Source organism: Rhinolophus hipposideros (assembly GCF_964194185.1).
Source record: "Rhinolophus hipposideros genome assembly, chromosome: 10".
NCBI lineage: Eukaryota > Metazoa > Chordata > Mammalia > Chiroptera > Rhinolophidae > Rhinolophus > Rhinolophus hipposideros.
This window is the reverse complement of record NC_138056.1, coordinates 12,466,312-12,492,799: the sequence shown is the minus strand read 5'-3', so window position 1 is coordinate 12,492,799 and position 26,488 is coordinate 12,466,312. Positions and strand designations below refer to the sequence as shown.

The 26,488-nt window shown below is 45.1% G+C and overlaps 1 protein-coding gene across 1 annotated transcript in view; it reads left to right on the top strand.

The window, feature by feature from the left end:
- Positions 1-26,488, top strand: part of PTPRJ (protein tyrosine phosphatase receptor type J) — a 157,520-nt gene that overhangs the window by 99,215 nt on the left and 31,817 nt on the right. Inside the window, exons 2-8 of the mRNA XM_081065077.1 lie at positions 9,486-9,507; positions 11,163-11,393; positions 13,706-13,966; positions 15,538-15,771; positions 16,909-17,115; positions 20,206-20,472; positions 21,623-21,877. Coding sequence (XP_080921203.1) covers positions 9,486-9,507; positions 11,163-11,393; positions 13,706-13,966; positions 15,538-15,771; positions 16,909-17,115; positions 20,206-20,472; positions 21,623-21,877 — 1,477 coding nt within the window. The remainder of the gene's footprint in view (positions 1-9,485; positions 9,508-11,162; positions 11,394-13,705; positions 13,967-15,537; positions 15,772-16,908; positions 17,116-20,205; positions 20,473-21,622; positions 21,878-26,488) is intronic.

Sequence of the window (26,488 nt, the reverse complement as noted above, 5' to 3'; positions counted from 1 at the left end):
ACCCTCAAAATCTCCTTTTGAAAACAGTACAAAAAGCTTTTTAATTCAGTTGATTTAAATCAGTTTATAGAACCTGTCCCCAAGACCCACGGCAGGTAGTGGTTTGTGACAGGCAGCCCTGGAACCACCTTTGGGTACCGTGGTCTCAGTTGAGATGTGTCCAGGGATGAACCAGATTAGTGCCTCCCGGGGGTGATGAAGGTCAAGAGCTTCAGAGTCAGGCAGATTTGGGCTGGAAAGTTAGAGTTACTAGTTGTAAAATGCTGGGTCGTGAGCTTAACCTTTCTTTCCAAGGCTTGGTTTCTTCATCTGTACAGTGGTGATAAGCACGGTTCCTGCCTCCTGGGATTGTTATAGGGCTTAAAGGAGATGATGAATGTAATACCCGTAGCACAGTGATTGGCCAATAGTTAGGGCTTAATTAATATTATAACAGGTAGAACCCATCAGCACTCTGTATCCTCATGGGGTCACTTCAGATGGTGTTTTCTACCCCTTCTCCCCTGTAGGTTACCATCAAGCCACCGAGCCCCTATCTCCCGGTCCCCCAAGTGTACCAGGTCCTTGGGCACCCCCTGCCTCTTCAGCTGGGGCTCCTGGCTGCCTCTCCACATTGCACCGTCATGGTCTTTGGTGTTTCTCTTGCCTCTGAGCTCTTGGTGAGTCAGTACTTGAAGTGCCCTGGGTATCTTTGGCACCTAGCCCCGAGCCTGGAGCAGTGCAGGCCCGCAGGAAAAGGCAAGAGGGGCGTGGACGGAAAGGAGCTCCGGGCCTGATGAGCTCCTGGGGGCCTGAGCTGTCGCAGAAGGTCATCAAATGCTCTAGAGGTGGCAACTTCGGAGGCTGGATGAGGCAGGAAGGGCTCTTACGCTGGGAATATAGGAGCCTTGTCTTGTTTGAGCCTCGGGAACTCAGATGTGGGTGCTGTAGTACATGTATCCTTCCGCCATTTTATAATTGATGAAATGGGTGGCTTGGTGAGATCCTCGAGTTCCAGAGCTCACAAGTGCTGGGGACTTGAACTGAAATCACTGCGCTGGGCCGGCCTACCTGAGTTCTAGGTCCTTAGCGGTGGTTTGACATGAGCTCTTTGCCATGAATCATGAATCTTTGCCACAGACCCCTGCCCACCCCTCTGCACCCTGCTCTGCCCACAGGGAGGAGCCTGACCTTTTCTATACCAGTGGGTGCTCTTGGCCTCCGGCTTCCGATTGGGCCAATTTAGCAGGAGGCTCCAGCTGCAGATGGGGGAGAGGTGGCCCCTCAGCCTGCTTCCTTGTCCTTTCCCATGGGATTCTTGCCTGTTTCTTATGGGTTTCCCTTAACCTACTCAAACCCATGTATACAGACCCTTTTGGTTTTTTTTTAAAAGATTTTATTGGGGAAGGGGAACAGGACTTTATTGGGGAACAGTGTGTACTTCCATGATTTTCCAAGTCATGTTGTTGTCCTTTCAATCTGAGTTGTGGAGGGTGCAGCTCAGCTCCAGGTCCAGTTGCCGTTGCTAGTTGCAGGGGGCGCAGCCCACCATCCCTTGCGGGACTTGAGGAATTGAACTGGCAACCTTGTGGTTGAGAGCCCACTGGCCCATGTGGGAATTGAACCGGCAGCCTTCAGAGTTAGGAGCATGGAGCTCTAACCGCCTGAGCCACCGGGCCGGCCCTACAGACCCTTTTAAACTCTCCTCATTTACCCTGATTGAGTGTGTCATCTGTCCCTGCCAGGATTTCAACAAATATTGTCATGTTTTAGGAAATCTAGCCTTTCCATTTATTTTTTCACTATGCATTGAAGGGAGAGATTAGAAGAGAGGCAGCCAGGTATGTGGATGAAGGACTAGGGCCTGGCTCTCACTTTTGGTGTTCACAAATTAAGGTTTTGGTCTTTTGTGTTCCCAGTAAAGGATTATAGATGGAGTCACCGTGATACTCTGCTAGGGTTGAAACAGAAATATAGTGCAACAGATATAACACTGTTTTGACACTTAACTCTGTGTGTGTGTGTGTGTGTGTGTGTGTGCAAGTGTGCTGAGAGCTTGCCCACCCCTCTGCACCCTGCTCTGCCAAAAATAAAGATGGAAGTGGTCTGAGTCTTTATCAGCCCTAGGACGAGGCTGATTCTGTTATTTAGGGCTGCGGGTTATGAGGAGTTGGTTTATAGTGGCCACAATACGGAAGTGGGAAATCAAGCTGTGTTGGTCAAGGAAGCATCTTTAGGACATGGCCACTGAGGGTCCCTTTGATTGATGAAGGAGGAAGGAGTCAGAAGTTCTTCTGATGTTTATAGGCCAGGAGACAGGTTTAAAGAGGGGCGGGGGGAATCACAGAGGGCCTCAGAAAAGAAGAGAATCTGTGTGGGTCTGTTTTGGTGTTTATATGTGGAGTTGGGCAGAATTGAGAAGTTTTAGGTGAATGTAGCTAGTGAGATCCTTGTGACTAGGGTGTTAAATAGGAAGAATCTAGTGTTCAGAGTGGACCACTGATGGGATGGCAGTAGCTTTGGCTGAATTGGGATGGCATCAAGGGCAGTGTTAAGAGTTTTGTTTTCTTTGGGGCCTGGCAGGGAATCCTTGTGACTGGAAGCACAGTTTTGGGATGGATGGTGGTTCCCAAATTGGGAAGAGAGAGCTTTGGCTCTTCAGCATAAGCAAAGGAGGTTGTGAAACAAGAGCACATTTCTGGGGGAGGGGAGGTATGAACAAAGCTGGAAGACTAAAAGCCAGGGTAGGCTCCTCGGAAAAGAAGGGGAAAAGATTCTACTGTGCAGGGTTGGGTGTGCTTGGGCACAGTTAATGTCTGGCCATCTGGTTGACCAATCGATTTCTATTGAACCTGGGGTGTTTAGGTAACCGGAAGTCCTTGACAGACTGAGAACAGTATCATATCTTTTCTCATATGTCAGTATGTCTTCCTGCTAAGTCAGTGAGCTTAATCTCTCTCTCCTCTCAGTGTTTTCTCCTTTTGTCCAGCTATGGGGGCTGCATAAGCCTTGGGTCATCTGTACGGGTGGCTTTGCAGAGGAGTCGCAAGAAGAGGGGTGAGCGATGAGTACTCCATGTGGGCTGGGCCTGCATCTCAGGAGAGAAGGGGTTGGGGAAATTTGGCTAGAATGATTGAGGTCAAGGCCTGGGTTCTGGTTTTCGTGCTTCCTTACTGGCTCTGTGTCTTTGGGTAAGCCACTTACTGTCTCTGGATCTCAGTGCCCACCTCTGTAACTGAGCTGTTGTACAAATTATGTAAATATTTTGGAGAATATGATTGCTCATTGGTTTTGTCAGTAGGATCTGAGCCTCGGTGTTGTTATTGGTAAAGTGGGGATAAAAATACCTTTGTAGAGTTGCTGTGAAGATTTGAAAGGTGATGGTGATAACAATAGCAAAGACATAGATCACATAATTTCATCCTCACTACAACAAGGCAGGTGTGACTATCAGCTTTGTTTACAGATGTAGACACTGAGGAACAAAGAGGTTAAGTTACCTGGCCAAAGTCACACGGCCAGTAAATAATGGCTCTAAGTGATTTCCCCAGGTAGTCTGGTTCCAGATCCCATGCTCCTAACCATAATTCCATGACTCTGTGCTCAGACAAGGGATGTATTATAGAAAGCCCAGCTCAGTGTCTGACACACAGTAGGTGCTTAGTAAACTCGAGTTCCTTCCTTTTTAATCAGAATGCATCCTCACAGTTTCCCATAGTGCTTTTGGTCAGGCTCTTTTGCCCAGCCCATGTTTTCTAATTCCTAGTTCAGTTCAGGGTGGTTCATTTCCCCTTCGTTGTCCAAATCCACCTTCCCTATTTATTACCTGCTTTTTGTCCCCTCACTCGCTCCACCTCCTCCTTCAGGAAGTTTCCTTTGCCTCTTCCCTCCCTCTCCCGGCCAGTGGCTGAGCGTGCTTCTGCAGTTACCCACTTACTATCTTTGTTTAAAAAAATTGAGGTGAAATTCACATAACATAAAATTAACATTTTAAAGCATACAATTCAGTGGCATTTAGTACATGCACAGTGTTGTGCTAACACTACCTCTATCTCGTTCCAAACATTTTCACTACCCAAAAGGAAACCCAGTACCCATTAGCAATCACTCTCCCTTTCCCCTTCTCCCATCCCCTGATAACTACTAGTCTGCCTTCTGTCTCTATGGATTTGCCTATTTCGGACATTTCACATAAATGGAATCACAAAATGTGGGCTTTTGTGTCTGGCTTCTTTCGTTTAGTATAATGTTTTTAAGGTTCATGCACATTGTAGTGTGTATCATTATTTCATTCCCTTTTCTGGTTGAATAGTATTCCATTGTATATAGATAGACCACATATCGTTTTAACATTCATCTGTTGATGGACATTTAGGTTGTTTTCACTCTTTTTGTGAATAGGGCTGCTATGACATTGCCTCCTGATTCAGGTGGGGTCCCAAAGCTGTGACTTCTGGGGTCTCTGAGTTAGGACCATGGGTGGGCTCATTCATACCCCTCTTATCGATGGGTCTGCTGAAGCCAGGAGGGCTTGGCGCCTCTGATGCAGAAAGGAAAGCGCCTTGGAGCCTATGCGCCCCTGGCACTGGGCTTGGCCCTGCATACCTTATCTGGTTTCACTTCTGCCCAGAGGGAAATAGAGAGAGGAAAGTGCTGGCTTTATCTCCATCCCAAGCAGCTCTTTTCATCTTTCCCTCCTGGGCCTTGGGCAAGTTTATACAAACCAGGAAACTCTGTGACCTCAGGTTGTGTCCTCTGAGCCTCAGTGTCCTCATCTGTAAAAGGGGAATGATAATTCCGATTTTCCCGAGGTGCTGTGAGGATTAAATGAGATGGAGCCTTTGCAAGTCTCCCTTCTTTCCCTTACCTCGACTTGGCACTGCTGGGTGAGGGATTGGTGGTGGGAGGTTACTTGCATGCAGGTTGAGTTCAGTAGAATTCCTTGCTGATTAACAACCACCAGGGCCTTTTTGGGTTCTCTTAGAAGGGGAAGGAGCTGAGGTTATTCTCATCACCATGCTTAGCTGTCACTTCTGGAAACTTGTCCCCAACTTCCTTTTTCTGCAGTTAATTTTGGCGCTTAGTGTATGAATCTGTGGAAATTGGTTTCTTCCCATTTCACCCTTAGGCACAATGAGGCTTTGAGCTAATTTTAGAAAGATGAGCTTTTCTGTGGATTGCATTTTTTTTTTTTAAATTGCGGAATATGGGGGAACAGTGTGTTTTTCTAGTCATTGTTTTCAATCTAGTTGTGGAGGGTGCAGCTCACTGGCCCATATGGGAATTGAACCGGCGACCTTGGTGTTATGAGCACTGCTCTCTAATCAACTGAGCAAACTGGCTGCCCCAATTGTATTCTTTTAAAAAGTATTTTTGAAGTGTCCACCGTGCTGGGTATCTTGTAGGGTGTTGTTTACAAGGGTCACTCCCCACTCCCCACCCCGCCCCGCCATGGTCAGTGGAAGAGTTTGAGGGCCTGGCTGATGTGGACTTGTAACCTGGCTTTACCTCTCACTGACCAGCCTGGGACCCTGGATGACCTCATTGGCTTTTCACTTTCTTCATCTGTAAAAATGGGGGTTAATGGGAAAATTAGTTGCTTTGCTGTGCTGTTGTTATTGTGTCGACTAGTGATGTTTTGGTTGCAAATAATAGACATCTCAAACAAAAGTCATTAAATAACAAGGGGTGTTGCCTTTCCCCATTCAAGAAGTCTGGAGGTAGAAAGTCCAGGATTGGTTGAGTTTGCACCTCTCGGGGGTCTAGGCGATTTCCCTCTTTCCCCTCACCAGCTATCCTCAACAGATGGGTGATTCCTCCCCTCCTTGTCACATAGTGGCTGCAGCAGCTCCAGCCATCATGGGCAGATCTGATGAGTCTAGTGAAGCAGAATGGTATGGCTCTCCCTGTAGTTCCTTTTTATTTGTGAGGAAGCTCTTCCCCAGCAGCCCCCTCGCAGACTCCTCTTAGGTCCCCTTGTACCATGTCTTAGTCTGGGACCTTTAGATCCCTTGGGTCCTGGGGCGAAGATTCAGGTCTTGGTTCTCTATTTGGGAAATCAGGCCCACTGAGGCCAGGAAAAATGGGAAGTCATGTGGTGCAGTGTGTGATCGCGCTGGCCACTGTTTTACCATGAATCCCAAAGACACACAGGCTAGTGTGTTCACATGGCACCGAGGGCCTTCTCTGAGAATGTTGCCAGGAGAAACTACCCAGAGTTGTCAAGAAACACTCTTACTTTGCTTGCTGAGGTTTTTTTTTTTTTTTTTTTTTTGGAGGGCAGAGAAAAGAAAGGAACACATTGATCATATCTTTATTTATTTTTTAAAAAGATTTTATTGGGGAAGGGGAACAGGACTTTATTGGGGAACAGTGTGTACTTCCAGGACTTTTTTCCAAGTCAAGTTGTTGTCCTTTCAATCTTAGTTGTGGAGGGTGCCATTCAGCTTCAAGTTGTTGTTCTTTCAATCTTAGTTGTGGAGGGCCCAGCTCAGCTCCAGGTCCAGTTGCCGTTGCTAGTTGCATGGGGCACAGCCCACCATCCCTTGCGGGAGTCGAGGAATTGAACTGGCAACCTTGTGGTTGAGAGTCTGCGCTCCAACCAACTGAGCCATCCGGGAGGCAGCTCAGCTCAAGGTGCCGTGCTCAATCTTAGTTGCAGGGGGCGCAGCCCACCATCCGTTGCCAGACTCGAGGAATTGAACTGGCAACCTTGTGGTTGAGAGCCCACTGGCCCATGTGGGAATCGAACCAGCAGCCTTCGGAATTAGGAGCATGGAGCTCTAACCGCCTGAGCCACCGGGCCGACCCCGATAGTATCTTTTAAAATTAACTTTTAAACCTTCCCTAAATCCCAGTACATTTCTCTCCAGCCACTTTGTATCAGGAGGTAGCGGAGCTACTGGTTGAGGACACAGGCTTTGGAGTCGGACAGCCTGAGTTCAAATCCAGGCCCTGCAGGTCATGGGCCTACAAGGGACCTGTGCCGACCTTTTAGGGCCCTTTGGAGGATTAAGTGAGTTAATACTTGAAAGCACCTGGAATGGTGCCGGGCAGAGTCAGCTCAGTGCATATTACGGAGAATACATCGAGAATATAGAGTCCAAGCTGTGATTGCAGTCTCTAGAAAATGCCTTTTCGCCATGTTGGTGATCCTGGCCCTTTCATCTTGGAACTCAGAGCTCTTTGACACATTGTCCCATGTAAGGCTCAGCAGCAGCCAATGTTTTCCTGAGTCGAGGACAGTAAAGGGCTACTGTGGAAATGCACAGACACTGCCTTCCTGCGCGCCCTGCTCTGTCTTCCCTCTGGAACGGTACCTCCCCCAGGGCTCTCTCCTGTCCTGCTGTGGCCTGGTTCTCCTGCCTTTCTCCCTCTCTCTGCCCCAACCCGCGTGGCACGGAAGCTGTCTGCTCTAGCTCAAGCCTTTAGCATAGCGCCACCCATACAGGCGCTTGAGAATTGCTTGTTCCATGAGTTGGGGCTTTCTACCCTGAACTACTTATTTACAGACATGTGTTTTTCTCCTTACTTTCCTGTAAATAGTTTGAGGGTGGACCCAGGGCTTACCTATGTCCAGGTGACATTTGGATGGAGGTATGACTGAATGGATTTGAACGCCCAGATGCATGTACAAAGAGAACATTATAAGGGGCGGGACATGCCATCCTAGAGTCATGAGGTCATGTAGTTTAATGTTTTCCAACTACAGCACTCCCCCTAAAAAAGCTGCCCTGAGCTACTGGTCTAGCAAACAGCTCATTGTTTGTCTCCCTCCCTGTCTCCTGGGACCCATCCTGGACTGTATGGGTTGACTCATAGCATCTATTGAGGGGCATGGCTGGGGGCAGGAAGATGAGCTGAAAAAGTTTAGGCTGGGGATGATGAGGGCTGGAGGGTAGAGTGGGTGGTGGAGATGGAAAGTTTGGAGGGGGTAACAAAGGAGAATCAGCAAGGGTTGGTCTCCTTTGTGGGGCCTGAAGAGAGAGGAGCACTGGATTCCTCTGAGGACTGGTGTCTGGGCCGCTGGGAGATGGAACAGGAGCAGGCCCTTCCTTTTGTCTCCCTAACTCACGGGAGGAGAACCGGTGTTGACCTTGTCATCTCCATTTGATAAGTGCAATTGGTGGGATTAGGGGAAGGGATGCTGGGCTGGAAAATCAGGCTCCTGGACCCAGGCGGCCTTGGCCTTGTCCTGGAACCTGGGGCTAGGCTAGTCTTTCCCCCATTGCTGGGCCTAAGGATTGCCTCCTCTCCAAAACGGGAGGCACATTCTTTCTTTTAGTGGCATTTATTGAGTACCTACTGTGTGTACCATTCTAGGCACTGGGCAGAGACAAGGTGTCTGTTCTTGTGGAGCGTACATTTTGGTTGGGGGAGACTGATGGTAATTGAGGTAAATGCTGAGGAGAAAACACACCAGTGATGTGATGGGGAGTGAGGGGCACTGGTTTCCCTTGGTTGGTTGGAGAAGGACTCGCTGAGAGGTGGCATTTTTGGCTGTGCTGCAGGAAGGTCTAGGGCAGAGTGTTTTTGGAAAAGGGAATAAATATGGAAAGGCCCAAAGGGGGAAACCAGCTTTAAGAACACTGCAAAGGGCATGAGGGGGTGAGGAGATCAGAGGGGCCACGTTGGCTGTAGTTCAGAGATTGAATTTTATTCTATGTGTAATGGGAAGTTGGAGAACATTTTTTCTACTAGGGTCCCTTTTGATTATTTTCCTCTTCACCAGGACCATGCTTGGAAAAATCCTGTTAACCAAAAAAGGTGTGTTTATTAAACAATAGAATGCACAGCTTGAATGATTTTAGGCTTTTAAAGTATGGGGAAATATTTTACAGATCACAACAAATATCTTTGAGGACTCCCAGCGACCTAAAGATGGCAGATGGAGACCCTGTCAACTAAACAATCTTTAAGGTCCCTCTGTTTTAAATATTCATTCTTCCCAAAGCTGCATGCCACATGATTAACAACAACAAAAAAGATTACCGCCACCTATTGATAGAAGGAATAGGATGAATTTTTGCGCAATGAAAACCCCAAACCCAGTGGATTTCTTCTGTCCCCCATCTGGCTTTACACTCTGCAGTAGAGACCTGGAAATGGCTCTGGGAAGGGGTGGCATGGTCCTGCGTTCTTTCTGGCTCGGAGAATCTGGATTCTGTTTCTGTGTCCTTCTACCTCCATTCATAATGCAGTGGCAGGAGGGAGGGCTGACCCGGGGAGCCGCTGCAGTGTTGGATGTATCTGTGGGGGAAAATACTAGGAAGCCAACAGCCGGTTGTCTCCATATGACCGAGGGAAGCCATTGTTTATAACTGACCACTCTTACACAGAGTTCCCATATCCAGTGTCCCATACCTTAGACCCGGCCAGCAGGCCTTTGTTTAATGGACTTCTTAGCAGCCGGCCCGCATTATTAAATTCACAGCTGCTTTATTTCTGATTTGCATTTTCCATGGCTGAGTGAATCTGCTGACTTTCGTTTTCTTTTTCTGTTACAGATTCTGTGCACAAGTGACAGCTGTAAGTACCACCACCCTCTCCACTCTTGTGTTGTTCGCTACTGCCCCCTGATGGACAGCAACATTAACAGCGATGTGAAAAATCACAGAAAATGCTCGTGTTAAAATTCACTTAGTTTCCAATTTTTCTGTAGATGTGGGGTGAGGGTGGAAATGGCAAGTGAAAGAAAAATCCAATCAATTGTGTAACCTGGAAAAATAAAAAATTTATATTTTCTGTGATTTTTTTTCCCCCCAAGCTACATCCATGGGTGATTAAAAAAAACAAAACAACTACCCAAAAAATGTGAAAGCATTTCACTATAGAGACACGTGTACTCCAATGTTCATTGCAGCTTTGTTTACGGTGGCCAAGACATGGAAACAACCAAAATGTCCTTCAATAGCTGAATGGATAAAGAAGTTGTGGTATATATACACAATGGAATACTATTCCGCGTTAAGGAAAGATGATATAGGAACATTTGTGACAACATGGATGGATCTTGAGAGTATAATGCTAAGCGAAATAAGTCAGACAGAAAAAGCAGAGAACCCTATGATTTCACTGATATGTGGTATATAAACCAAAAAGAACAAGACAAACAAATGAGAAAGAAAAACTCATAGACACAGACAATAATTTAGTGGCTACCAGAGGGTAAGGGGGTGGGGGGTGGGTGATGAGGGTAAAGGGGATCAAATATATGGTGATGGAAGGAGAACTGACTCTGGGTGGTGAACACACAATGGGATTTATAGACGATGTAATACAGAATTGTACACCTGAAATCTATGTAAATTTACTAACAATTGTCACCCCAATAAATTTAATTAAAAAAAACCAAAAAAAAACCCAAAAAACCAACTTAGTTGAAACTATGATGTAGTGTGATTTACATTTATTTTATGTATTGTGACCCCGTAAGTATTTCCTTGGGTTGCTACATTGCCCCATGATTTTTAAAATGGTGTACAGGGTTTGTATAACCTGGAAAACCGGACATCCTCCTGTGTATTTAGCTTTCATGTGGAGGGCTTCAGCCTACTTGCTCACTAGTGCTAGTCCATTGAAGTCCTCCCTGGTCTATTGTAAAATGGAAAAAATAAGGACGTGATAGTAAGTTTTTAACGAAGCTAAATATATTCAATTGAAAGCACTGCCCATTCTGGGATTAAGTACTTAATATTTCTTTTGGTCGTAAAATGTTTCTGTAAGAAATAAAGGTAATAGTGGTCGGTAGTTTTTTCAATTCTAATGTATCCTTTTGGAAAAATTGGTAGCTTTTGTCTGTCCTCAAAATTTGGGGACTTTTTTTTGAGGGGGGGTTGGTAAAAGCCCAAAGTCTATGAACACAGAGATAAAATAATTAGAATGTTCTCAGAGTACCACATAAAGTGGGTAGGTCTTGCCTGAAACCTTCTAATAAAGCAAATCTCTGTTAATAACTGTAATTATGCAAAGTCTGTACAAACAATGGGAAGAGCTCTGCAGTTTCTTTTTTCCTTTGTTAATCAGTTTGGTAAATAAGGTGATATTTTAAAGCAGGAGAAGGGGAGATGAGGTAACTATGATGCATTTAAAAAATTATAATAAAAAACTTATTGTATAGCGAGTATATGGTGGGAGGTGCCAATTTATTAGTTTATGTTTTGTTTTTCTTTCCTGTGTTCTAGGTTGTGGTGGGGTTTCATTCACATCTACAACCACCAAGATTCATTTTAGTGAGGTACCAGAAAACATTTTAGTAAAAATTGTTCCTGATTCCAGCGGCCAGAATCAGCAGAATTCTCACCAGCCGAGTGACAGGAAGCCTTCATCTGGAGAGCTGGCTCCTGGGATGAACCAGCTCAATGTCACCCATTCAAATAACTCTAGTATCTGCTGCCCGCAAGAACTGCAAACACGTGAGCAAGACTCTTCTTTTGGGATGGATTGTGGGATTCAGAGAATGTAAATGTCTTCACATCTGCAGTGTACTTAAGAACAGTTGATCTGAGCTTTAACAGTAGAAAGCAATTATTTCTTGTATCTCTCTTCTCCCGACTCTTGGCCCCGTTGCCTGACTGGAGGGTATCCTGGTTCCTCCGAGAGCTGCACTAGCGCGTCTCTCATCCTGCTCTCTGAGTAATACTATCAGGGCCGAGCAGATAAGAGCATGGGCTTAGAATCAGAGATCCAGCTTTGCTTCCTGGGTCTGCCAGTTTCTAGCTCTGTGACCCTGGGCAAGTCATTGGTCCTCTTAGGCCTCAGTTTCTTCATCTTTATTAAACACACACACACACACACTCACTCACTTTAAAAACATACTTTTAGATGTGCTTTATTTTCTGAACTACTGACACTTAAGAAGCTGCTTTTCTAAAACCTTCTCAGAATCCCTGTACGAATAAAATTTAGTTCTTCGCCCATTTCTCCTTTCTAAAAATGGTGCCATAGCTTTCCTGGTGAAGTTGTTGTGAAGCATAAATGAGAGAAGGATACCAGGCCTGGGACATGGTCAGTCCCCCTTCAGGCTGCCATTCTTGATGCCTCCGCCACTGTGGCTGTGGTTACTGTTTTATCCTCCTCCTCACCATCGTCAGCATTGATGGGAAATGGCACCACAGCCATAACCTGCCAAAAATGCTACTGTGAACTTGGCACTGTATAAAGAGGAAGCTCAAGTCTGCAGGGCCTTCCGGGTATGAAGTTTATTGAATTGTGGGCCACAAGACTCTTCCCTGCCTGTTTCTTTTTTCTTTCTCTTGTTCCCTCTCCTGCCCTTTTTTATGGACTGGGTAAATGTTTGCATCTTCCAGGTGTCAGGTAAGGCACACGCTCCGTGCTGTAATTTGAAGGTCCTGTGCATGCCGAGGTAGTGTTACCTGCACCATCTTTTCTCTTCTGGGGTCCATCTCTAGGTCCTTGAAAGTAAGGCCTTATTGCCTGTGCTTCCTCCTCTGTTGCTGGTGGGTACAAGTCAAGCTTGAATGCAGTCAGGATGCATCCATTTTGAAGTTTTAGTTACTGTTGATAATCATAGTAACTTCTAGGGGCGGCTGGATGGCTCAGCTGGTTAGAGCACGAGCTCGCAACAACAGGGTTGCCGGTTCAATTCCTGCATGGGATGGTGGGCTGCGCCCCCTGCAACTAAAGATTGAAAATGGCGACTGGGCTTGGAGCTGAGCTGCGCCCTCCACAGCTAGATTGAAGGACAATGTCTGATGGGTCCTGGAGAAACACACTGTGCCCCAATATTTCCCAATTAAAAAATAACTTCTTAAGAAAAAGAACAAAACCATAGTAGCATCTGTAGTTTTAAGAGCCTGTATGTCTACAATTTGACAGATGATGAAAGTGAGGTTCAGAGACGTGAGAAGATTTTGAAGAAAGTCACATGAGGAATGACTAGCAGCGTGGGATTCTAAACTCAGATTTTTAAAATGTCCACATCCAGTGAGCTTGTTTACCATATCATGGTGCCTTAGTCATAATCCTTTAAGTTTAATATAGTGTATTAGAGCTGTCAACAGAGGAACCTGAGACTGAGAGGTTTGAAGGGGCCAATTCCGGGCCAGACTGCTAAGGGTCAACAGGTCCTTATGTCCAGGTCTGGATTCTGAGACCAGTTCTTTTCTCTTTATGCTTTTCTGTCCCTTGCCATCTTTTTTTTTTTTTTTTTTTTTTTTAAAGGGCACAGCTCACTGTGGCCTATGCAGGGATCGAACCGGCAACCTTGGTGTTATTAGCACCATGCTCTAACCAACTGAGCTAACCGGCCACCCCTCTTGTCATCTTTATGCCAGAAAACTACAGAGCTTCCCCCTGATATCAGAGTTTGGCACAAAAAGTTATCACATGCTGCTACACCATATATACCTCTGCACACGCCATGTTTTCTGAGAATTGGGAGATAGATTCACTTTGCATCTTAGGTCTCTGTTTGTAGCAGCTTCTGTGCAGTTGTACCCCATGCTCAGGTCACAGCCAGCATGGCCACCCGCTCATTTTTATCTCCGTTTTAAAGTTTTGTTTCACAAACCCACGTGCGTGCACTGATGTATGTGTCTAAATGTATTTTGTTGGAGAAAATTCTAGGAGGCAATAAACAAACGAAATTCTATGATTGCAAAATTTACTTCTGGAAAGTAGACATCTAGGGCCGTCTTTTCTCTTATATTTCTTTTCTAAATATAATTTTTCTTTCCTTTTTTTTTAAAAAAAAATATTAAAATAGAACACAGTTCTGCATTTGACATTGAAGCTGGTTCCATTAGTTCAACCAGTGTGAGCCTAACATGGAAAAACAACGATTCAGCTGCTTCTACTTACATGCATAGAATGAAGAATGAGACAGAACATACGTTGCAGATTCCTGTTGCAAGTCACACAAGCATTAACATCACAGACTTACGTCCAGCTACTTCATATACATTGTCCATCATTCCACAAGTAAACGGGCATTTGAGAAATGCCATGAACATAACTGTCACAACAAGTAAGTTGACTAGCCTCCAGGAATGTCATGAACCATTCCTTCTTGTCCTGTGTCCTAGAGCCTTGTCTATTCAAGTTGCCTGTTGGAAAGAGATTGGTTTTCATTAACTGTGGAAGAGGAGACAAAAGATTCTGTGCTGTTTCAAGCCCAGGAGTTCAGATGGTTGGTCATTCAGTATTAAAGTCCTCTGTGATTTGGGATGTTTTAACTAATTCCAACTGTTTGGTTTTAAAAATCTTTTCTTCTTATCGGTTAATACTTTTCTGCTAAGACTTGGGAGCAGAGACCCCCCCCCCCCCAATAGAAATACATCTTGATGGTGTCAGTAATTATTAGGCGTCTTGTAAGCTCCCAGGGAAAGTTGTGCTGTGTTTATATTCCCAGGAGTTTCTGCTGGGCATGAAATTTTGGTATATTTTGTAGAGGAACGTGTGTTTCAAATGAGATAGGAGCCCAGTGACATTCTGTTAAGCTTAGATTTTTATAGCTTAGATGTTAATACGTTGAACCACCTGTTAGAGCTGCAAAGTTAGCGTTTTTTGAAGCTGAAAAGAACTAAAAATATAAAAAAAGAGATGAGAAGCCCTTTTTAAGTTGAGAAGAAGCAAAAATTTAAAAAAGAGGTCTTCTGTTAGTTTTCTGATGTGGCAATGAGATTGCAGTGGCTGGGGAAGGCAATGGAAGCCTGACCTCTGTGAGCCCAGGGCTTGAAGTGACCACCTAGCCCGACGCCTCCTGCACAGGGAACGCGAAACACTAAACCACTGGTTTTCAACCTTTTTTTAAAGCCAGGAAATGATTTCTTTAAAAAAAAATCTTTCTCTGGAGCCCAATAAGTAAAAGGAACTGGAGAGAGAAGAGCTAAGGGATGGGTTGTTTCAGGGACGTTCAGAAAACGCCCAGAACTCCTCAGAGCACGGTTCTAGAGGGACTCCCCCTACCCTCCCATAAAGGTGTAGTATATTATATTGTGAAATGAGGATGAGAAGACGTGGGCAGAGAGGAGCTAGAAGGGAATTAAGGAGGAAATTGAAGACAGAATTTAGAAAGGGTGATGGGGACCAGGTGATACGGAATTGGTGACTGTGGGCAGGAGGAGGTGGAGAGGTGGCAGGAAGCATCCAGACGGGAGCTGAGCATTAAAGTTCCCGAGGACCAGGCTGTGTTCACCAGTTACTAGTTACTGAGCATGGGCTATGTACTTAGCTGTCCTCAATACACCATTTTGTCCTCACAGTAGCACTGAGCGCGATAGTGGAAGAAAATGTAATGCTGGAAAGTTGTTTCTTCTGAGGTCCCACAGGTACAAGTGGTGGGAAACCACGGGGCCTGATTCCTGACCTTAGTATAGATCCTAAAAGATGTTGGCTTTAGGGTTTGTTCTCTTGTCCTCTTTCATGTATGATGATACGTATTTCCTGCTGTGGAATGATGGAATTGCACTAGACTCTGTTATAAAGTAAGTATTTTTAGTGGGTCATGTAGAAACATGCGTGTCCCCAGTTTTTCTTAATGAAAGGTGATTGCAAATATCTTGTTTCATCCATGACCGTTGTGTGTTTTTAAAATAGGGCCTCTTCTCGTTTCTGATCTTCGTGTTGTCTCTGTGGGTATGAGGAATGCTTCTCTTGCCTGGAAGAATGACAATGGCACTGCCACCTGCTGCATGCTCCTTGAAGACACTGGAAGGCAGGAGGTGTTGGTTAATATGTCAGACCTGAAGCCAGAGAGTCAGTACAAAGTCTTGTGTCTCTTAGAACCAAATGAGACACAGGGAAAGCCCCTGGTTACAGAAAGTGGCTCAGGTGAGTTATACGAGTGTGCTTCTCATCTGCTTGATGGTTTTGACTTTCAGTAACTGAATAGTTTTTAAGAAATATTGTTCTGATATTTGTATAGAGTTTTAGAATTTATTGAGGCTCCACATTTCACTTTGACGCCATACTTGTATGAGGAAAGAGGGAAGAATGTTCTTATTTTATAGGTCAGCATATTGGGGCTCAATGACAATGGGGTTGAAACTGTTCGGGTTCTGGCAGCCAGGAAAGCAGCTGGCCCCTTTACGTTTTTAAACTCTCACTTGAACGAATAACAGCTGTGTTAACCCAAGTAGGGCCATGGAGGAACTTACCACACCCACTGAGAAAGGCATGCTTCAAGGGCAGATCTGCAGACGCCTCCTGCACTGACCGTGGAGTAGTCGTATGCAGATTTCATAGCATTTTCAGGGGTAACGCTGTGAATCGAGAAGAAAACGTACGTCATTCCCATTTTACAAATAAGGAAACAGAACTAGAAAGTGAATGTTAGCATTCTTGATTGCAAGTGATGGAACCCAGATTTGAATATCTTCGATTAGAAGAGCAACTGACCACCTTGTCTATATTTCCTGGCCATGGGCAGGCGGACCTTAAAGAGAGACGGGATGATGCTCGTCTCTTCTTCCTGCCTCTTTCTTTTTATCATCTTTGTTGTCAGAGTGGTTCCCTCTACACAACTCAAGGAGAAATGGCCACCAGCAGTTCCCCTGTTTCACCCCCTACCAGCCAGGTTCTGGTCCAGGGGAAACATGCCTTGAATGGGCTCTGATAAGCCATGTTTGAATTCTGTGGCTGTTCCTGGAAAACCATGTTTGGAGTTGGGTGGGAAAAGCTGATTTCCTGAAAGTAGGAAAAGATGCAAATAGCTGAGTTTGCAAGAGAAGCTCAAATATCTGTGGTGCTACTGGAATAAAAGTACAAAGTGAAATACCTGGCCCCATTCAGGGCTTTTTCAGGCAGATGTGTCTCTGTCTGGGGAAGGAGGGCAACAGATGCTCGTGGAATACCTATTGTGGGGATTGTCTCATGTGTCTTCTTAGCAGGGCTTGGGGGTGACACTGAAGGAAGACAGGGATGTGCTTCTGTTGTAGTTAATGTCTTTGCCTTCTGTGTGTGAAACAGATGTCACCTGCACAAAGAGCTTGACCCAGCTACCCAGGAGCCCCAAACACGAACTTGAATCTGCAGACCCAGCCTCCGTCCATCCTGTGATCAGAGACACGGAAGTCCTGCTTCTTGGGTTAAAGCCTGGCACACAGTACAAGGCCACTGTTGATTGTGGAGCACCAGATGGCACCAGCTTGCTCCTGGCCACAAACTTCAGTACATGTATGTTGGACTTTGCAAAATGGCTTCAGCCAGAGTTTCTAGCACACAGTTGTATCTTCTGTGATTCTGGTTCTGAGTTATCTCTGGCTTCACAATTGGTTTTGTTGTCAGAGGGAGTTTTCTGGAAGAGATTTTGGACAGAGTAGACTCAGTGAGATTCTTCTTAGCTCTTGACCAAGGCACTTCTTTCAGTGAGCGCAATAAAGCAGAGTGAGCAGGGTCTATGTGTAGACACGGGATGCTGCCTTGCTTCTTTCATTTCTCTGCGTACGACCCCTTGAGACAAACTGGTGTAATATTTTCCCCCTATACACTGATATTCATTTTGTCAATGTTGGTTAAGTATTTTCCCCTTGAGATAAGAGAATGAGTTGTCTCCTTTGGTCTGACTTTGGAATGCATGCAGATCTTTCTGCTGAAACTTGCCGACAGTGCACTTTCCAGCTTTCTACCTCTCCTTTATCAGCACCCCCACTCTGTACATTGACCAGTATTTGGAGGCTTTTGGAGTGGTGCTGCTGATGGGATACAGGCATGCACAGTCCCTACCCTCAGGGAGTTTCTATACAGATGGGGCATCGAGACGCATGTGCTGGAAAGGCATGCGGTTGGACTCCCGGGTTCAGGAGCAAACACTGCAACGTTATCGTTTTTAGACGGTTGGTGGCAGGCAGTATAACCTGACTCTGGTTATCTTATCTCAAAATGTATCTGTTCTGAAAGGCTGTCATAGACCACAGCACAGAGGGGCTGGGGGCTGGAGGACCAAGGACAGAAAACGGACGAGCATCCAGGAAACTCTGGAGTGCTGGACCATCCTGGACCTGGTGACATTCGCTCAGGATTCAAAGTCCTGAGATAAAAAGTGTCATATATCTGCTTTCTGGGTTTCTGTGCTGGGGAAGGGAGACACTGCCCCCTCAGCCTCTACTGGGTGACAGGCACTTCCTCCCATTAAGGGGGGTTGGGCTGGGTGTTGGAAAAAGGACTTGGGTGCTACGTGGGTAACACATGGCAACTGTCCACTGTATCTGCCCACTAAGTGCTGTGGACATTGGAAGGCTGGAGCATGATTTTTGCGTCAAATCCTGAAGAAAGACCACTTCTACAGGCAGGATTTGAACTGGCTTTGAAGGGGGAATAGGATTTGGATAAATGGAGAGAAGGAAGTGGACATGCCAATGGAGGGAACATCATGAGTGAAAGTGCAGACGATGGACACTGATGGATGAAGGTGGAGAGGCCCTGGGATTCGGTGAGGTCTCAAGGCCCCTGATCATGCCGAGGGGTTGATTTAATTCCTAGAGAGACGTTATGTGTATGTTTGAGAGTTGTCTCTCTCTTTTGGAGAGTGGGGACATGCTAAAGAGTACGTGGAGGCAATTATTAAAATTATTAATACTAGCCAGGCTGTATTACTTGCACAGGGCTAGAAAATTGGGGCAGGAAGCCAGTGACAAGGCATGTCTATAAGGAACTGTTGCTTTTCCTGGTATCCATGTTGGAAGGGGCTCCACTTGTGCCCTTCTTCCTTCTTTCTTCTTTACTGGTGATGCTAATGTGTGGGTGAGGAGGGGAGGATGCAGCTGTCGGAAAGACCACTTGGGGCCCTCAGTGACCCTGTGGGTTGGCAGGCAGGAGGCTCCCCAGGGGAAGAAGGTTTGGTGTTTAGGGGGTGGGTAAGGTGCAAGGAGGATGGTGCTCCTCGAGGGGTGCCACTGACAGTGGGGGGGAGCTGTCCTACACACAGGATGTTGTGCAAGAAGGCGAATGTGGCTGAAATTGAGTCTGTGGGCCCCTCACCAAGCCATGCACCTCAGGGCTGGGTCTATCCACAGGAGGGGCCCGTTGCCTGGTTTGCTAAAAGGGATTATGTGGATTAGTGTGGCCCTGAGCCCTGCTTTTTAACGGGGTTTGAGCAGAATTAAGGTGATAGTGATTGCATCTTAGGCTCTTGGTCGTATGGATATACACACACAACCTAGTTTGTGTTGTACTGTCCTAGCACTTGATAAATAATAATTGTAGTAACCTTAAATCTCTCTACACAGTGTGTATGTGTATGTATGTGCAAAATACACATATGTACACACGTACGTACATATACATGTATTGCACCAGGCATTTTTCGAGTGACTTATTGGGTGGGATGGGTTTAAAGAAACCATCCGAGGGTGTTGAGACACCTCAGACTAGTCATAGTAGAAAACCACCCCGAGGCTGAAGGTCAACGGAAAGGAAATGGTGTTTCTGGAGCCCAGTGAGGCCTGGGGCAGTGGAGGATGCCGTCATGCCAGAACAGGTGACCAGAAGAGGAAGCAGTCGGGAGAAAGGCTCCTTGCTTTCTGCTGCAGCCCCTTGCTGGCCGGCCCGTATTGTTCCGTGGCAGAACCTGATCCCAGGCTACCTGGCAGGGTCCCCCTGCCCCCAGTGATGCGCTGGTCAGGGGTCAGCCTCCCGGGGCACAGAGCAGGCGGGAGAAGGACAGCGGATGGACTGGGTTTGGGATGTAGGGTGAGCAAGTGGTGAATAACCAGACTTTCGTGTTTTCTTTTCTTGAGCTTAGGATTGTTGTCCTGATGTGTTTAGATGAGGAGACCGAGCTCAAATGATTTTCCTAAGATCCACCTGGATGTGAAAGCAGATCTACCCTTGGAACCCAGCCTCATGCTGGAGTCTGTGATCTTTCACTGATCATGTAGAGCATAGGGTTCATTTTTGGGTGGATACGTATATGCTTGAGCGCTTTCCTGGGTCACCCTAGCACCTAGGGCAGGGTATGTTTGGCATCCGTGTTGGAGGGGCCCACCATATCTCTTAGGCTCAGCTCACAAGAAGAACAGAGGAACTATACACTTGCAGGTTGTTTCTTCATGGAAGATGATGCCTGCCTCTTGCTGGGACCCCCCACATTTGTGGGTGTTACGGTTGTGGTTAAATCGAGTGGAATAGGAATAATCGCTAAGAGTGTTTCTTAGACTAGATGACATGCCCTAATGACAGCTTCTCTCTCTCTCTCTCTCTCTCTCTCTCTCTCTCTCTCTGGCTTGGCCACTCTGGTTATTGTTAACTTCTTTTGTGTCTTCACAGACCTCAGTCAGGTTTTGGATGTCAAAGCTGCAAACATCCATGCCACGAACATGACCCTGACCTGGAGAATTAATGATACTGAGTCATCCTCTGCCTATACCTACAAGATAGAAGTTGCTGGGGAGACCGGTTCCCTCAATTTCCGTGTCAATGAGACGCATGCTTTCATCACTCCACTCAACTCCAGTACATTGTACAACATCACAGTGCGTCCTTTCCTTGATGGCGGTTCGGAGGGCAAACACGGATTTCTCCAAGTGTACACTCGTGAGTTCACACATTGTCAGTCTTTCTTGCCTGCCTGCTATGTGCCAGGCCCAAATACAAGACAAAGCTCTGTTCTGCCCTCAAGGAAAACACAGCTTAGCCTGTGGGTCCACAGGACTCTTACCCCTTCCGATGCGCGATGTAACGGTGGTCCTTGATGGACCCGACCCACGTGCTGAGCATCCTGGGACTTGCTTTCCTTGCTGTCTCTTTGGATGTTTACAGCCCTGTGACATGGTTGGCATTAGCTTGTTTTGTGGATGAGGAAGCCAAGGCTGAAAGAGGTGCTGTAGGCAGGTGTCACACCTGACAAGTGACAGAGGTGGGATTAGATAGCTGGGCTATCTCTACTCCAGCCTATGCTTGGAATGACCATTCTAGTGTGGTCGAGGCCTGGAGAAAACTAGTACGCCGAGACAAAAAAGAACCTGGCTATTCATGTCCCTTTGTCTGAAGATGCTGATGTTATGTTATAATGAAGCAGGGCACAGCTGTGTCTCATCCTTTGCTTGCTTGATTGTCCCTTAAAGATGCGATGATAGGCAGCATATTAAAAGCTTGTAGTTCTAAGAAGATCTGATCATTTAAAATAAAGCAATAATGGTGTACCAGTAGTATAGTAATATAATACTATAATAGTATCGGTATCGCAATGACCTTCACGGTACGTATTAGGATCCCTGTTTAACATATGAGAAAACTACAGCCCAGCATGGTTGGACAGTTTGCCCAAGGCCACAGACCTAGCATGTGGCAGAGGAGGAACTTGGCTCTGGACCCAAGGCTCATCCCACAAGAATGCTTTACTCGAGTGTCTGTTCCTTCCCAGAAAGCACACCAGCAAAGGTCAAGGTCCTACTCCAGAGCCTGCGCCCTTGCCCACGGAATTCACTCCTTCTCGCATTTCCTGTGAATGACTTTGTAACCTAAGCAAATGGTTCTTACACACTTGTAGTCAAGTGTTCTCTCAATGGCCAAAATGCCAGTTTCTGAGGGGCTCGCATTATAGGTGATAATGCAAAGGAGAGAGAAAGAGATCAGGTGCCCCAAGTGTGTATTTAATCTCAGCATACATATTTTGTGAGGTTTACTCACCCTTTTCTTCTGGAGAAATAGATTCTTAATCCAGTCGTTTACTTTCTTACCTCAGGCCCTTGTCCAGTTTCTGACTTTCGAGTGACGAATGTCAGCACAAGGGCTATTGGCTTAGCTTGGAGCAGCCACGACTCGGATTCCTTTAAGATACTTACCACACAGAATGGAAAACCTCTGGAGGAAAAAACCACCAACCAAAGTAGTATTGTCATTGGTGACTTATACCCTGGAACCAAGTATTGTTTTGAAATATTTCCACAAGGACCAAATGGGACTGAAGGGATTCCCCGGACAGTTTGCAATACAACTGGTAAGTAAGCAAATAGGCTGTGTTTTCTGTGAGACTGATGTCTGATGTTTCTTAAAGAAACTCAGTGTAATTTATAAACGTTGGGTTTTTCAAATATTGCTTTTCTTTTAATTATCAAAGAAAAATCTTTAAAAAAAATTTACGGCAGGAATGTGTTGTAAATTAATCATTCTAGGAAATATGAATAAGATAAACCGTCAATAAATCATGAATCAGAGATAATCACTGGTAACTTTTGATGTATGAGCTTTACAATTTTAAGATATGTATAGGTGTGTGTGTATATATATATATATATATATGCACATTCTTGTACATATATATATTTTTTTTACAAGCATTGAACTCACTCTGAACATGTGGTTTTGTGATCTGTTTTTTTCCACATACAAGTTTATTACGAGCATTCTTCCCTGTCAGTATAAATATTTCTGTATTTCTACAAGATATTTTTAATACCTTCCTGGCAATCCATTGTATACATCAGGGGTCAACACATAATAATGGCCCCTAGGCCAAATCTGGCCAACTGCTAAGTTTTGTAAATAAAGTTTTATTGGCACACAACCATGTTTATTTATGTACTGTCTATGGCTTCTTTTGTTCTGGAAATGAGTAGTTACAGCAGAGAATTCGTATATGGCCTGCAAAGTCTTATAGAAAACGTTTGCTTATTCTCTGGCCTTACAGAAAATGTTTGTTGACCCTGGGCTAGATCAGTGATTTTCAAAGTGTGATCCAGGGCTCTCTGGGAGTCCCCTAGATTCATTCCAAGGGTCTGCGAAAGACTGTTATCATAATAGTAAAATGTTATTTGACTTTTTTGTTATTCTCTCATGATGAGTGTACAGTGGAGTTTTCCAGGTGCTGTATGACATGGGATAACATCATCACTCTGACAACTACTGGAATATATACTTGTATATTCTTTTGAAACTAATATAAAATAACATTGAATGTCAACTCTAATTGAAAATTAAAAAACAATAAATTAAAAAAGAGGAAATTGTTAAAACGTGTGCAGCATAGTCGTTAGACAGTTACATAATTTATGAAGTGATCCTCCCCATTAGTCTAGTACCCACCTGGCACTCTACATACCAAGTTTCCCCGAAAATAAGGCCTAGCCAGACCATCAGCTCTAATGCGTCTTTTGGAGCAAAAATTAATATAAGACCTGGTATTATCCTATCCTATCCTATCCTATCCTATCCTATCCTATCCTATCCTATCCTATCCTATCCTATCCTATCCTATCCTATCCTATCCTATCCTATCTTCTATATTAAAGACCAGGTCTTGCATTAAAAGAAGACTGGGTCGTATATTAATTTTTGCTCCAAAAGACACATTAGAGCTGATGATCTGGCTAGGTCTTATTTTCGGGGAAGCATGGTAGTTATTACAATATTATTGACTATATTCCCTATGCTGTACTTCACATCCCCATGACTATTTTGTAACTACCAATCTGTACTTAATCCCTTTGCCCAGCCCCCCAACTCCCCTCCCTTTCTGGACTTGTATGTCTATTTCCTTTGCCAGGTTAGGGAAGTCTTTAGTCACTATTTCTTCAATTCAAATAGGTTCTCAATCCTGTGCTCTCTCTCTTTGCCTTCTGTTACCCCTATGATGCAAATGTCATTACACTTGATGTTGTCCCAGAGGTCCCTTAAACTATCCTAATTTTTCAATGATTTTTTCTCTTTGCTCTTCCGATTGGGTGTTTTCTGCTACCTTGTATTCCAAATTGCTGAATTCATCCTCTGCCTCATCTAATCTGCTATTGATTCCTTCTAGTGGATGCTTCATTTCAGTTATTGTATTCTTTATTTCTCACTGGTTCTTTTGTGTGGTTTCTATGTCCTTTTTTATGTGTACTATGTCTTTGTTGAAGTTTTCATTGAGTTCACCTGTTCTTCCCCTAAGTTCATTGAGCATCCTTACAACTAGTGTTTTGAATTCTACATCTGGTAGATTACTTGTCTCCATTTCATTTAGTTATTTTTCTGGAGTTTTGTTCTGTTCTTTCCTTTGGGACATGTTTCTTTGTTTCCTCGTTTTGGCTGCCTCTCTGTGTTTGTTCCTATGTATTAGGTAGATGCTATGTCTCCTAGTCTTGGCCAGGTGGCCTTATGTAGTAGGTACCTTGTGTGGCCCAGTGGTCCAATTTCCTTGATCACCTGGGCTGGTGTTCCAGGAATGTCCCTTACGTGTGTTGTATGTGCCCTCCTGTTGTAGTTGAGCCTTGATTGCTATTGGCATGTCAGTGGATGGAATTAACTCTCAGGCTGACTGGCTGTGAGTATTGGGTACGTCATAACGTATGAACGGCTGTGTGGAGGCTGACCCTACGGAGTGGAATTCATACCAGTTGGCTTGTGTGCCTGTTAAGACCATGCTTTGGGTGTTCTACTTATGGAGCTAATCAGGTAGTGCTCTGTTGTGGTCTGAAGCTGGCCTCTGGGTGTGTTGGTTCTGGGGCCCCATGGGAGGGGCTCCCGTGCCGCCCAAGGTTAGCCACTGCCTGTGACTGGTCTGGGGCTACCCGGTAGGAGCTACAAAGCTATCTGTGGTTGATCACTGCCTATGCTGGACCTAGAAGCACATACTGTGAACTGTGGCTGGCTGCCATCAGTACCAGGCTTGGGGTAGCTCAACAAAAAGCCTAGGGCACTCTAAGACCTGAAACCACCTGCTGGCCTCAGCCACTGAAAGAGCCCTGGGCAGTACATGAGTTGGATGAGGTGGGGGTCTCAGGGAATCACCCCATATGGGGTGAGTGGTGCTTTCCAGAGTAATGCAGATTTAGGGTTGGCACCATTGCTGAGCCTGGAGTTACTCACAAAAGTCTCAGAGCACACCAAAGCTATCCACTGCCCACCTCGGGCCAACAGACCCCTGAGATTTATTCAAGAAAGACTGCTGCTCAGGCTGGGGCTGGTTGTCTGCCACTGAGAGTGTCTCTGGCAGTGCGCGTGCCAAGGTTGGTTGACTGCTGAAAGAACCTTCTGCCATGCATGGGATTGGGCTGGTTGTCCAGCCACCGAAAGTGCCTCTGGTGGTGCACAAGTTGGGTGGGTGGGGGTGGGGTCCCAGGGAGTCACGACTCAGTCTTTCCCTGTAGTTCTCTTAATGCCTCCTGAGACACCGTTCTTTTCCTGGAGCCCACGGTGAGTGTCTGCGAGTGAGTAAGTCTGTGCGTGGGTCTTTTTAGAAGATGCCTGGGTTTCCAGCAGGCTCCATCTCACCCCAATGGATGGAATCCCTGTGGATTTTTCCAATCAGATTTTGTGGGGACTCTTCTTCCTGTCCCTGGAACCCTGGGCCGGGGAACTCAGTGTGGGGGTGGGGCCCCTGGCACTTCAAGGGGGCCCTCTGCAGCCGAGATATTCCTCCTGATTCTTGACCACCATATGCAGGTGTGGGACAGCCAATGTTGAGTCTCCACCCCTCTTGCCAGTCTTGATGTGAGTTCTTCTGTATGTCCTTAGTTATAGGACTTCTGTTCTTGTAGACTTCAGATGGTTCTCCAGCTTGACTGTTCTATAATTTAGTTGTAATTTTAATATCAAGGGAGGAGGCAAATCAGCGTTACCTACTCCTCCATCTTGTACCTCTCTCCAAGACTCTTTTTTATTTTGAATATAGTATATATAATCTACATAAACAAAAATTTTCTGAGAGCCTTCACAATTTTTAGGAAGGTAAAGGTGTCCAAAGATCCAAAATTTTAAGAATGGCTGGTCTGGATGTACCATATTTTGCTGTGTATAATGTGTACTTTTTTCCCCAAATTTGTGAGAGAAAAATAAGGGTGCACGTTATACATGGGTAGTACTAATTCTGTATTAAATTCTTTTATTTATACTTATGAGTTAAAAGTGTAACTCTAGAAATCAATAACGATAGCTGTATGCAAAATAGTACCCTGGAATATGATAATCAGTTTTGTTGAACTTACTACAAACTTACAATAAAAGTGATTTCAGCCAACAATTAAACAAAACGAAAGGAAGAGGGATGTATTGTTGTCCACAGAGTAAGTGACTCTGACTTTATTAAATAGGTGATGCCAACTTTATTATCATAGGGTGGATAATGCAACGTTTCTCTTCATACACTTAAGGTGGGAGCTAGCAATCTAGCCGATATTTTTACAAAAGTTACTGGAAAATCCCTTGGAAAATTAAAATGAAAGATTTTTCCCCCTGAAAGTTTGGGCCAAAAACATGGGTGCTCATTATACACGGGAGTGCATTATACATAGCAAAATATGGTATTGTAAATTATTTAATGATTCCCCTATTGTTGGTCAGGTAGATTATTTACAGCCTGTCATAAACAACATTGTGATGCAATAGTTTTGTTAGTTCTAGAGGCTAATTGATATTGATGAAAGTATTTTATGAAAATAATTTAGTGTTCATCATTTTTTCTAAAATTTGATATAAGATATTTTGGAAAGCTTGGAAAACATACAGTATTCCTTGATCATTGGTTGTAAGAGAATTGAAAATTTTTATTCAGAGGGGAAAGATAAAGAAAGGAGACTGATTCCTTGAACCACCTGGAATTGGTTGGGCTCTTGAGATTCTCTTGTGTATGTTT